Source organism: Zalophus californianus, chromosome 9 (genome assembly GCF_009762305.2).
Source record: "Zalophus californianus isolate mZalCal1 chromosome 9, mZalCal1.pri.v2, whole genome shotgun sequence".
NCBI lineage: Eukaryota > Metazoa > Chordata > Mammalia > Carnivora > Otariidae > Zalophus > Zalophus californianus.
Window position 1 is genome coordinate 64,472,927 of NC_045603.1, and position 12,436 is coordinate 64,485,362.

The 12,436-nt window shown below is 55.6% G+C and overlaps 1 protein-coding gene across 2 annotated transcripts in view; it reads left to right on the plus strand.

The window, feature by feature from the left end:
• WNT10B (Wnt family member 10B) overlaps positions 1-8,358 on the plus strand; it is a 31,043-nt gene extending 22,685 nt beyond the window's left edge. Inside the window, exons 2-7 of one of the 2 annotated variants that reach the window (XM_027593491.1) lie at positions 2,416-2,543; positions 2,875-3,014; positions 3,920-4,039; positions 4,172-4,434; positions 6,169-6,542; positions 7,182-8,358. In XM_027593491.1, coding sequence (XP_027449292.1) covers positions 3,966-4,039; positions 4,172-4,434; positions 6,169-6,542; positions 7,182-7,640 — 1,170 coding nt within the window. In that variant the 5' untranslated portion in view covers positions 2,416-2,543; positions 2,875-3,014; positions 3,920-3,965 and the 3' untranslated portion in view covers positions 7,641-8,358. The remainder of the gene's footprint in view (positions 1-2,415; positions 2,544-2,874; positions 3,015-3,919; positions 4,040-4,171; positions 4,435-6,168; positions 6,543-7,181) is intronic. The other variant, XM_027593492.1, reaches the window with a different exon arrangement.
• The last annotated feature ends 4,078 nt before the right edge of the window (positions 8,359-12,436 follow it).

Here is a 12,436-nt window from a genome sequence, read left to right on the forward strand (position 1 = left end):
CCACCTCTCTGGAATAGGAACAGGAGAGAGATGGCGGAGGGGAAAGGGGGTCTTACCTTGTTGTTGGGATGTGGGGAGGAGGCAGGAGACCAGGGCTGAGAGTTTGTGGGCAGAGGAGCCTACCTTCCTTTGAAGCACCAGCAGGCGGCACTGCCTCCTCGTGCTGGGAAGGCATCAGCCTCTGGTAGAGAAGGGGGCAAAATTGTCTACGGTAATCCCACAGATTTGTTGGGGCTAACTGCTCAAGTGTTGGGGGTTTCCCCGGGAGTCCAGTGCGGCCTGGCTGCAGACCCTTTGGTGCCTCCGGGTGGTGGCCTACGGTGCTGCAGCAGAAGGCGTGAGAGGCGGAGGGTGGGCAGCGCAGCTGAGCTCACCGCTGAGGGCGCATCCATCCCTCCTGGGCCTATAATTTGGGTTCCCCGAGCTTGGCCGCCCCTATCAGCGGCTCAGCAATAGATGAGTCACCCGGGACCCCGGGCCAAGGCAAACATGAGGGGAGGGGGAGGAGAAGGTTCCCAAGGCTTTGCTCTGCTTTAGCCACCGCCTCAGTTGCTCGATCCCCCAATCTCCCGGGGGGGGCCCCACTCTTTTCTTTGACCCCCGCCCTCCAGGGCCCCAGTGATCTTCCCAGATTGTTCTTGCTACACCCTCCATCCCCATGATGGGAAGGCAGCCCTCCAGTCTTCTCATCGAGCGGAAGGGGGACCAGCTTGCTCCCACTCTCTCCCCAAAGTAATGACAGCCCCTCACTTTCCCCCTCCTGTCGTGGCCCCAACCCCTGTCAAGGTCTCTCTGGTTCCCGCCCCTCCCCTTTCCTGGAGCTGGCCGCGTGCTTGGGGTATTAGGCAATGGGTGTGTACCCACAGCCCTCTCCAGACCCCGCCTGCTCCACCACCCTTCAGCCGCCTGCGGGTCAGCGCTCAGGCCAGCCGGTCGGGCCAAGGGCACTGGGGGCCAGCTCAGGCCACCCAGTCTGCCTGCCTGTGGCCTCCTGTCCCAGAGCTGGGCTTCTGCGTGGAGAGGGAACAGGAGTGTGGGTCCTTGGATTTGGGACAGACCAGCGTGGGGAGCCCTGGAGTCACTGAGAAGTTGGAGTCTATGGTAATAGATCTGACCTTGGCCCTTCCTTGGCACCTGACTGTTCTATAGCCTGACAACGGTAGAATCAGAAGTAACAGTCGGAAACCCGAGGGAGGTCCAGAGACCCATGGAGAAATACAAATGCCCATGGGAGAAGAGGGGCATAGGAAACCTCATCCCCTTCCTCCAGGGACCTGGGTGGAGTCCCCAGCTGACATGCAGGAAGAAGGACAAAGACGCTGGCCAGGGTCACTGCATCCAGGTGTAAGGATGAAAGGTACTGAGATCCGGCTTACAGATTCCAGTGGCCTCAAAAGCCACACATGTTTTGGGTCTTGGTGTCTAAACAGGAAGGAGAGGCAGGAGTTCTAGGGCTATTTCTCTTCCTCCCCTGCCCCCAGAGGTGAGAAAGCAAAGCAAAGCAACCCTCTCTGGTCAGAGCTGTCCAGTGTCAGGAACCATGGCACTTTTACCTCCTCAGGCCTGCTCCAGACCCGGCACATAAAGGTGGTTAGTAAGTAATATGCCAGCCGATGAAAAGTCACTGATCTCTCTCAGATTGCTCTGCCCCCCAGACAGCAGCGCCCCCTGCAGCATAGGGCAGGCCCTGCAGCAGGACAGGCTGGAGGCTGACTGCCCAGAAGAGCTGCAGGGCCACCACCAAGGAAGAGATGACTGTGGCTGTGGGTTTCGGGCCCCGTGGCTCTCCTTCCCCAGGGGGCCTGTCTCTGAGTCAACGTGCCAGCCTCGGGCGCGCGGGGCCAGTCGTGCCTTGGGCTGCGGTCTGGCAGGGGCGGGGGGGGGGGGCGGCTGGGAAGCCTGGGGCCCCTCTCTGGCAAAAATAGCCCGCAGTGGTTAGAGCTGGGAGGGTGAGTCAGGCAGGAGCGCAGTGGCGCCTAACCCCTTCACTGCCACTGGAGCTCCGTAAGGTGGTTTGCTCTGGTCTGTGCACCCCAAGATGCAGGCTCTTTCCCTGGCTATCCAGGTCTGAAAGCCTGGAGCAAGAATATGGGCCACTCGAAGTGCAGACCCGGGATCCCGGGATGGGCAGGAGAACTCTGCGGGCAAGGATGCCTATAAGCCAAGGGAAGCATAGGAGAAGGCTGGAGATCTTTGGGGCTACCCGAGTCTCTGCTAGGACCAAACTCTGAGGCCAAGTCTGACCCCTCCCAAGGGGCAGGCGCAGAGCTCAGAGGTGGGTGGAAGCCAAGCCACCCAGAAGGGAGCTTTTCCTGCTGGCTCTGAGTGCCCTGCGGCGCACTCTCGCTGAGGGCTCTACACAACATTGTCCAGGGAGGGAAGTTGAATCTCAGCTCCGTGTTCATCTTGTCAAAGGCACTCTCCAGCCATCCAGCTCTCAGTGGGGAAACTGAGGCAAAGAGCAATGACCACGTGGGACCAGGGTCCTGTCTCCCTAGTCTGGGTCACGTCACCCTCCTTGCAGACTTGGCTACCCAGAGCAGGTGAGGGGCACTCTGGTCACCACCCCCTTCAGTGGGGCCAAGCGTGAACCCAGGCGTCGGGGGAGAGGGTGTGTGTGTAGGCTGGGAGGAGGGGGAGCGCCTGCGCTCCCCGGGTCAAGGCGGGGGGTGCGAGGAGTGGGGTGGGGATGCCCGGGGCTTGGGGAGGGGCCGCAGCTCTGTCAGCCGCAGCAGAGCCGCTTGTGAGCTCGGCGTGAGTAGAGTAGAGCCGGAGCCCCCAGTTCTTTGCTAGACCACTCGCTAGCTTTCTCGATCGCTCCCTCCCTTCCTCCCTCCCTTCCTCCCGGCGGCTGCGGCGGCGCTGGGGAAGCAGCGAAGAGGAGTGGCCCTGCCCTGGAAGAATGCGGCTCTGCCGAGGGGGCAGAACCCGGCGCAGTCTCCGCACGGTTTGAGAAGCCCGAGCCCAGGCGACCCAATCGTGCCGGTGGCGACCCCGCACCAGAGCAGCTGGAGGTAATCGGAGCCGGGAAAGCAGGGAGAGCAGGGATGCGCACACGGGGCCAAGACAGGCACACGGGTAGTCAGACAGACAGACAGACAGACACGCATCCGCCCACTGGGGCACGGAGACAGAGAGAGAGCCAGGGATATTGGCAGAGATAAAGACAGCAAATAAAAGAATATCCCCAGATCAGAAGGGCAATGAACGCGAGAGCAAAGGGGTGGGGAATGAGCCTGGGACCCAAGGGGACCACACGGGCATCGCAGATGAGGGGGACACTGAAGTTAGGAAAAGTGGCAGAGGAGGAAGAGAACTCAGCCTGCGCCGCCGTCCTCTTCAGGCGGGAACCAGGTCCCCTCCCTGTCTGGTGCACCTGGAGCCTCCCCTCTCTCCCAACTGTGGAAAAAGTGGGTAGAGCAGGGTTGGGGGCCCATTCCTCCAGGTCTCTCACGGAGGCTGCCTGCCCTCGACGGCACCTGAAGGTGACCCTCCCCCACACCCCGCCGTCTGTAGGGGGTGCAGAACCCTCTTCCGAAACCGCCCCCTAGCCCTGAGAGCCAGGCTCTGGTGGGCGAGGGAAGCCAGTTGTGGGGCCCTCAAAGAGGGAGCGGGGGGGGGGGCAAGATGGTGGAGTGGTGTTTGTGAGTCAGTACGTCTGCGTTTGCACGTGAGTGTGTCTGTGTGCCAGGCACTGTGTCTGTCTGGGTCCAGCTCCAGGGGCTCTTGCATAAGTCCCTGCTGCGGTGCCCAGACCCTTCCTCCAGGGTCCAGGGACAGGGGTGATTCTTACTGTTTTGCTTGGGGAGGGATGAGAAGGGTCACTGGGGTGGCACTGGTGAGTTAGGAATCCTTGGTTGCCGGGGGGGGGGGGGCAGCCCACCCTATTCCAAAGCCCCCAAGTCTCCCTGTCCCGCAGGCCCTGATCGATCTGCCCACCGGGGCCTTAGGGCCCGGGCTTCGACATGCGGGAGGAGCCCCGGCCGCGGCCTCCGCCCTCGGGCTTCACGGGTCTCCTGTTCCTGGCGTTGTGCAGTCGGTGAGCAGCTCCCCCCTGTCACCCAGCCCACGAGAGAAAGCCCTAGGCTGAAAGCACCGACCCAGGACGGGAGGAGTCGGAGGGGGCGCGAGGCCTGGACCACAGACCCCGCAAAGCCTTCTGCGTTCCCAGGGCCCTCAGCAATGAGATTCTGGGCCTGAAGCTGCCCGGCGAGCCGCCGCTGACCGCCAACACTGTATGCTTGACGCTGTCGGGCCTGAGCAAGCGGCAGCTGGGCCTCTGCCTGCGTAGCCCCGACGTGACGGCATCCGCGCTTCAGGGCCTGCACATCGCGGTACACGAGTGTCAGCACCAGCTGCGCGACCAGCGCTGGAACTGCTCGGCGCTCGAGGGCGGCGGCCGCCTGCCGCACCACAGCGCCATCCTCAAGCGCGGTGAGCCGGGCCAGGCGGGTCTGCACCGGGGGGCTGGGGCTGGGGGGGCAGGCCGAGGCGAGCGGAGGCGGGAAGGGACCGGTTCGCGACTCCGGGAGGGGCCTCTCTCCGGGAATTCCCCCCCACCCCACCCCCGGGAGCCACAGAGCTGCGCCTGGCCACCCGTCTGGGCCCCTGCGCCTCACTTCCACCTGCGTGCTGCCGGCAAAGCAGCTGAGTCTTGCTATCCTACCCTAGGGCCCCCCTTGCCTGCCTCCACCAGGCTCGATCTGGGTTGCACCTGTGAGCAAGAGATGCCCCCAGCCCTGGAAGCTTCAAACGCCCCCCCATTCCCTCCCCCAATATCCTCCCCCCTCCCTCTCCCCAGACAAGCCCAGGCTGGTGTCCCCAGAGCCTCAGCGGGGGTGGGGTGACGCCCCCAACCGTTTAAGGGTTAAACCTACTCCCCTAATTGCTGGGGTTCCCAGGAGCAGAGGCTGGGAACAAAGACCCTGATGGCTTTGAAGCTGGGGAGCAGCCCCCTCCTCTGTGCTGTGGGGGCCCCAGGTGGCTCTCACCTGAGCAGGTGAGGAACGGCTGGAGGGGCGAAGAACAGGTCACTGCTGGTCTGGTCTGGGAGGTATGGTCTGGAAGGCATCGTTGCCTCTTGCCAGGCCATGCCCGTGTTTCCTCCCTGGAGGAGTAAAGATCCATTCTGGGCTCAGCTCGAGGGTGGGGGCAGTACTTCAGGGACTACGGGGTTAATAGGCAGCTGCCATCTGCGGGGGAATTCCCAAGACGTGTGCAAACAGCTTCACCCCGGAGGGTTGAGGTTGGGGGGGATTGGGAGGCTGGGCCAGAAGCCCTGCATCCTGGGGTGGGAGAGGCTTGGCCCCTAAAGAGGAGCTGTCTCTCATCCTCTCAGGGCTCAAGAGAGCCCCTACCTAAAAGGAAGTGAGGGACCCCCTCCTTCTCTAGAGGGCCGGGTGTAGGGAAAGGCGTTGATACCCAAATGAGAAGCATGGGAAAGGCTTGTCATCTTGAGCCTCTGTGACCCCCAAAACATAACAAAGAAGCCAACATTTTAAGAGGGCCTCAGGGAAAATCACCCCCCACCCCTTTCCCCCTCCCAGCATTTTATAGAGTAATAGCAGGTTAGGATAAACATAAAGGGCAGTCTTAAAGGGCAAATATAAAACTAGAAAGTGGAAAGGGGAAGGATAGCTCCACAGCTCCAGTGCTTTGGGGGTGTTGGGGTGGTGGAGGAAGTTTGGTTAAAGGGCCCTAAAGAAAAAAGAAAAAAGAAAAAAAAAGAACACGAAAGTCTCAGCTTCCACCCCACCACCCAAGCTCCCTGCTGGGCTGGGGAATTTTAAAGCTTTCAGATGTAGAACTCAGTGATCACTTCTTCAAAGACCTCGGGGACTCCCTCTCAGTCACCTGCCAACCTCAAGGGTCTTGCCCTCCAGCTAGCTCTTTCATCTGCACCCACAAATCCCAGACTTACAGAACGAGGATGGGCCTCAGAGATCATCTCAGTCCAGCTCCTCCCTTAATAAATGAGGAAACTGAGGCTTCGTGCTTCCGTTCCCTTCCTTCTCCGTGACTTTCTCCCAAATTACGCAGCTGGTAAATGACAGGGTCAGGATTCAGCTAGGAATTCCTGGAATTGAAGGGTGGCTGCTTATTTCCTCCCACCTCCCTACTCCAGCTGCCTGTCAACCTTATCCCCCGTCACACCCTTTTTATCCCCAGGTTTCCGTGAGAGTGCTTTTTCCTTCTCCATGCTGGCGGCAGGGGTCATGCACGCGGTCGCCACGGCCTGCAGCCTGGGCAGGCTAGTGAGCTGCAGCTGCGGCTGGAAGGGCAGTGGTGAGCAGGACCGGCTGAGGGCCAAGCTGCTGCAGCTGCAGGCTCTGTCCCGGGGCAAGAGTTTCCCCCACTCCCTGCCCAGCCCTGGCCCCGGCTCAGGCCCCAGCCCTGGCCCCCAGGACACATGGGAATGGGGTGGCTGTAACCATGACATGGACTTTGGAGAGAAGTTCTCTCGGGATTTCTTGGATTCCAGGGAAGCTCCCCGGGACATCCAGGCAAGAATGCGAATCCACAACAACAGGGTGGGGCGACAGGTATGTGTGTCCGACGTGTCCTGGGTCTCCTTAGCTTTTGAGGCCTGGCTGGAGTTGGAGAGGCCGAGCAGAGTAAAGAGGATGAGATGTGGTGGGGGATGGCCGCTCACCATCTGGATGACCTCAAGCAAGTCACTTACCCTCCGTTCTGCATCTGTAAAAAGAGTCTAACGATACCTACCTTAAGATGTCATTAGGAGTGAGCTATTAAATAGGGCACTGGGCAGAGAGCCTAGTCCTTGGCAGGTGCTCATTACATGGTAGCTAGTACCACAACTGCCTTCCTACAGAAGCGGGGCTCATTTTAGTGCTCACTCTGCAAAGAGCACTGGACTGCGAGTCAGGACAACTGGAGTTTAGTTCTGTTAGCAGCTAGTTATCGAAGCTGAGTCTCTCTTACCGGCTAGTGATTAAAGATGGGCGGATCACTCTGCTCTGGCCTCAGTCCTCAAACCAGAAGATGAGGGAATTGAGCTCTTAGCCAGCCCTGCAGTGCCCTTTCTCTTCTGATATTCCATGGTCATTCTTGCCTCTATGTCTCCCTCCCTGTGCTCTCTGTTCCCTCCCCTCTGCTGCGACCCTGTGCTCTGCCCCTGTGCTGCCCCCCTTCACCTCTGCCCCCCCCACCCAATGCTCTAGGTGGTAACTGAAAACCTGAAGCGGAAATGCAAGTGCCACGGCACATCGGGTAGCTGTCAGTTCAAGACGTGCTGGAGGGCGACCCCAGACTTCCGGGCAGTGGGGGCAGCGTTGAGGGAGCGCCTGGGCCGGGCCATCTTCATCGACACCCACAACCGCAACTCCGGAGCCTTCCAACCCCGCCTGCGTCCCCGTCGCCTCTCGGGAGAGCTGGTTTACTTTGAGAAGTCCCCCGACTTCTGTGAGCGAGACCCTGCAGTGGGCTCCCCTGGCACTCGGGGCCGGGCCTGCAACAAGACCAGCCGTCTGCTGGACGGCTGCAGCAGCCTGTGCTGCGGCCGTGGGCACAACGTGCTCCGGCAGACGCGAGTGGAGCGCTGTCACTGCCGCTTCCACTGGTGCTGCTATGTGCTGTGTGACGAGTGTAAGGTCACCGAGTGGGTCAACGTGTGTAAGTGAGGGGCGGCTTCACCTGGCCCGCGGGGCCGGGGCCGGTGGGGAGTGGGCGCGCCTCCTCGGCCCTTTGCTCTCATTTCTGTCCAGGGGCAATCTTGGCTCCTGGCAGCAGCTTTGGGGGCGTGGGGGGGTCAGGCCGAGTCCGCGATGTGCAGCCTTCTCCCCCACCATAGGGGGGCCTGGGAGGGAAAGCTGTCACCCCCTCTTCTGCTCCAGAAACACCTGAAATGAACTAAGTTGACATGCACTGTATTGCCTCCCTGTCCCCAGCCCTGGGGTCCCTTTAGCTCTGGTTCATACACCTTCTGGCTGGGGTGTCCCTGTAGTTTGACCACGCCTCTCCTTTGAGGGATAGCCCCAGGCCTTGTGTGGAGCCATAAGACCTGTATCCAGGGAGACCACTCGTTCCTATCTGCTGTTCCCTAACTCCTCTACAGCAGCCTGGGCCCCTTCTTGTGGGGGAATAGGAGACAGTGGTAGAGAGGTTTTTCCTGGGGAAGGGAAGGGGGCTCTCCCTAGAGTCTTCAGAGAGTTGTTTGTCTAGGCCCTTAGGGAAACTAAGTCCCCCCCCAATTCAGATGTTAAAGGGAACCCTCCAAAGGAAGAGTTTTATCTAAAACTCTCTGAGCCTCTTACTTATTTGTTGTTAGCAGGAGGGATGGGAATGAATAATTTATTGTACTGAGACTTGTTCTTGGTTTCCGTTTGTAACTAAAATAAATTAAACTACTGGACCAGTGGATGCATGTGGTTATATTTCTGCCCACACTTGGGATCCCAGTCCATCGCTTCTTTTCCAGGTGAATTCTACCCTCATACACCCAATGAGTATGTGTATCCTGCCTGGGTTCCACAAAGGATTTGAAATGGTCCTCACTGATTTAGTTGGCAACTTTCAGTGTGAAAAACCAGGGGGTACTTCTAGGTAGAGGGGGGCTAGATATCCAAACATAGGCCCAATTTACCTTTTTTTTTTTAAGATTTTATTTATTTGACAGAGACGCAGCGAGAGAGGGAACACAAGCAGGGGGAGTGGGAGAGGGAGAAGCAGGCTTCCCGCGGAGCAGAGCCTGATGTGGGGCTCGATCCCAGGACCCTGGGATCATTACCTGAGCTGAAGGCAGACACTTAATCACTGAGCCACCCAGGCGCCCCTACCCAATTTACTTTTTATGTGCTTCAACTCCAGACTTCACCTTGACCCTTGTCCTAGAACAGGGGTTGGCATTTTTTTTTTCCTGCAGAGGGCTTGATAGCAAGTATATCAAACATCTGTGCATAACTTTTGATTCCCCCAAAACTTAATTACTTATAGCCTACCGTTGACTGGAAGCCTTACCGATAATAGAAACAGTCGATTAACAGATTAACACATACTTTGTATGCTACGTGTTTTATATACTGTGTTCTTGAAATAAAATAGAGAAAAGAAAATGTTATTAAGAAAATCATAAGGAAGATAAAATACATTTACATTAGGGTACGGTAGGTATTTACTAAAAAAAAAAATCTGTGTATTAAGTGAACCTACACAGTTCAAACCTATGTCATTCAAGGGTCAGCTGTATTAGGCTTGTGGGATTTGTCGCAACTACTCAACTCTGCTATAATTACGCAAGTCTGTTGTTGTGAATCAAAAAGTAGCCACAGACCACACATAAACAAATGGGTGTGGCTGTGTCCAATAAGGCTTAATTCACAAAAATGGGACTGCAGATGAGATTAGGCTCTCTGGCTGTACTTGGTTAACCCTTGCCCTACACCATGGTTACCTCTGTTCCGGAGATTTCAAGTCCTGAACGCATCTCAACATTAAGCCTGGACCCAAAAGTGCAGGTGCTTTTCTTTATGGCTCCAAGTCAGAGAACTTGGGAGGTAGATATAAGACTAATGGGAAACATATAAAAGAGATTCCAGTGCTTGAAAAGGGAGTGTTTTGCTCTGGAAACCAGCAAAACCAGCATGCTTTCCTATTGAATTATTTGCATGTGTATTGTGTTCTTCCTTATTCAGAGCTCTTCTGCATTTAATCTTAATAAAATAATTCCTTTCTCTTTCAGGACATAACCAAAACTAGAGAAAACAGATTTTTTACAGTTACAATCTGTCCATTCCTAACTCTATCTTTGAAAACAAACCATTATCATTCAATTCAGAAAAGGGATAGGCATCACACATTCAGAACTTTACAAGTGACTAAATGTTTGTGGGGTTGCAAGATGCTGCCTCTAACAGGTCATCTCTTTGGCTGGGGAATGTAGAAATGGTTTTCTCTATTTCTCTAGGCAATAGATATGTCTGCTACCCAAATTACCCTCAAATTTAGGTGATCTTGCTACTCAGGTAGCAAGGGCATTTTGAGGAATGTTGGGTTAGGCTAGTACTTTATGACAAAATTTTATGTCCAGAATTTCCACCTGAGAATCCTGGGCTTGGAAACTTGATGGAAGCAGGAAGACATCTCATCCTTACCTTAGTCACTGACTGAGCCTGGTGTGTATGGGGGTGTCGGGCAGAGAGGGGATGCAGGTAGAATGGGCATAGGAGAGAAAATAATGATAAGGAACAACCAGAATGGGAATTTCTCACACTTAGAAAGAGGGAGGAGAATCTCCAATGGTATTACAGCAAGAATATTTCGGCTTTTTCCTGTTTCCTTCCTCTGTATTCTCTTTGGCTCCCTCTCTTTCTTTCTCTTTCGTCAGGCACACTCTGTGGCAAACTTAAGCCCCAAACCACAACCTTGAGAAATTCCAAATGGATTTTGTCAGCATGGCCAACACCCCCCCACCCCTGCTCCCGGCACACGCACTGGGCTCAGACCCAGACCTGGGGTCAGTGACTGAGAGTGGGAGTGTGCAACCCACAGAGCGGGTGGCTACAATTTCAGCTTTCACTTAGCTCCACTGGCTGTCAGAGGGAGGGAGAAAGACTGATGAACTCTAAGTCGGGCCTCTAGGCCTCCTTCAGCTCTGGATGAGCTCTTTTCCCTTAGCCTTTCAAGTGGTTGGGAAGCTGGGGAGTGGCAGTGGCTGGCTGATTGCCAGCTAGGCAGCACCCCCTCCTATCTCTGCTCCTGTTTGGTCCATGGGAAGCGCCCACTGATGCTGCAGCAGACTCCAGACTCCAGACAGGTGAAGGACAGAAAGCCTGGGAGATTCTCCAGTCCCATTCATCAGTTATTTTATTTTAATTATTTGAGAGAGAGAGTGAGCATGGGTGGGGGCAGCGATGGGGCAGAGGAGAGGGAGAAGCAGACTCTCCGCTGAGCAGGGAGCCTGACAGATGTGGGGCTCCATCCCAGGACCCCAGGATCATGAGAGTCTAGAGCCGAAGGCAGACACTTAACCCACTGAGCCCCACATCCATCAGTTCTGACTCAAATGTCATGGTACTTGCTGCTAACCATATTAGGCTGTCACCATTTCCATCCTTCCTAACACCCGGGACCCATCCTTGAGAGTATGTGAAGTCTCTGGCAGGAACACTGAATTTCTATCTCCTGTCAGAATCTCAAAAGGCATGTTGGTGTGGTTGGGGCACTAGTGAAGGGCGGAGGTGCAAAGCATAATTTTGGTGGTTGGTGTGGGGGCATAACTTGGTGGGGTGAAAATTTTAGGAAAAGAAATGGAAAGAGTAGTCATGTGGAACTATCACAGGGCCTGATCCAAGAGTCTGCAATAAAACTGAAGAAGTCTTCTGCCATTTACAACACAGAGCTTAGCAGGGCAAAGGCCCTTAAGAGTAACAGCTCAGGACATATACAACTCTGTTATAAACATGCTCCTTGTTATCCAGATCATCCCTCACTATGTTAAATTAGGGTCTTCTCGGCTTCACATTCTAGGGTCATATTATTTTCCACATTAGAATAAGAGAGAAAACAGACTGGGATAAGAGGAAGAGAGTGGTGAATATATACATCAGGGATTGATGAGGACAAGGGATAGACACAGTATGGCTATCTACCAACCTGGTTCCTCTTGAAAGAGACAAGAAATAAGGCCAAAAAAAAAAAAATCCAGAAAAGCACCAATTTTGGCTCAAGCCTTAGGGAAGAGCTATGTGTTCCCTTATACTGAGGAGAGAGGCCACTTTAAGAACCTTCTGTTCTTAGTATTACTAGTGACCTTTTATCACAGCAGAGACTGTTCCAAGGCATCTCTGCATGTCTAGATCAGATGAAGAAATGAGTGTAAGGGAGGTGGGAGTGGGCAGGGGAGGAGAAACATGGGTGTAAAGTCTCATTTTCCTTGGGATACTAAAATTCATAGTCATCTAGGTACACTTCCTCAAACCACACCTCTAAATATTAGGCTTCCACGGTTGTCTTTCACTTTCCAACTTCCTAACTGTACCAGAGTCCAGTTCTTTCCTTCAGTCTCTTAAATTCATCACCTCTCTCTCCTCTTCCCCATGGGAAAGGATCTCCTGATTCAGACCCCTGAGTAACCTAGTCTTAGCTTGGGAGGGGTGAGTAGCAACAGTGATGCAGCAAGGGCTCTCAGGGAGATGCAGCTAGCCGTGGTTAAGAAATAAAGGTATGGTCTGGAAGAATAGGGTGGGTCACAGCAAGGGCTCTTCACTCGTACCCTGCTCCTGGCTTTGCGTCTCCGCCCAGCCCCTTCCAGCGTGGCCAGCATGCAGTTCCAGTCCTTAAATTTCAGGCATGGCCCTGGAGCTTGGAATTCTCACCTCAGTGCCCACTGCCTCATCCCCACTTCCCGGCTCCCGGCTCCCGCCTCCGCCGCCCGCAGCCTGCAGCCCCCACATCGGCCCCCGCCCAGGCTTCAGCTCCA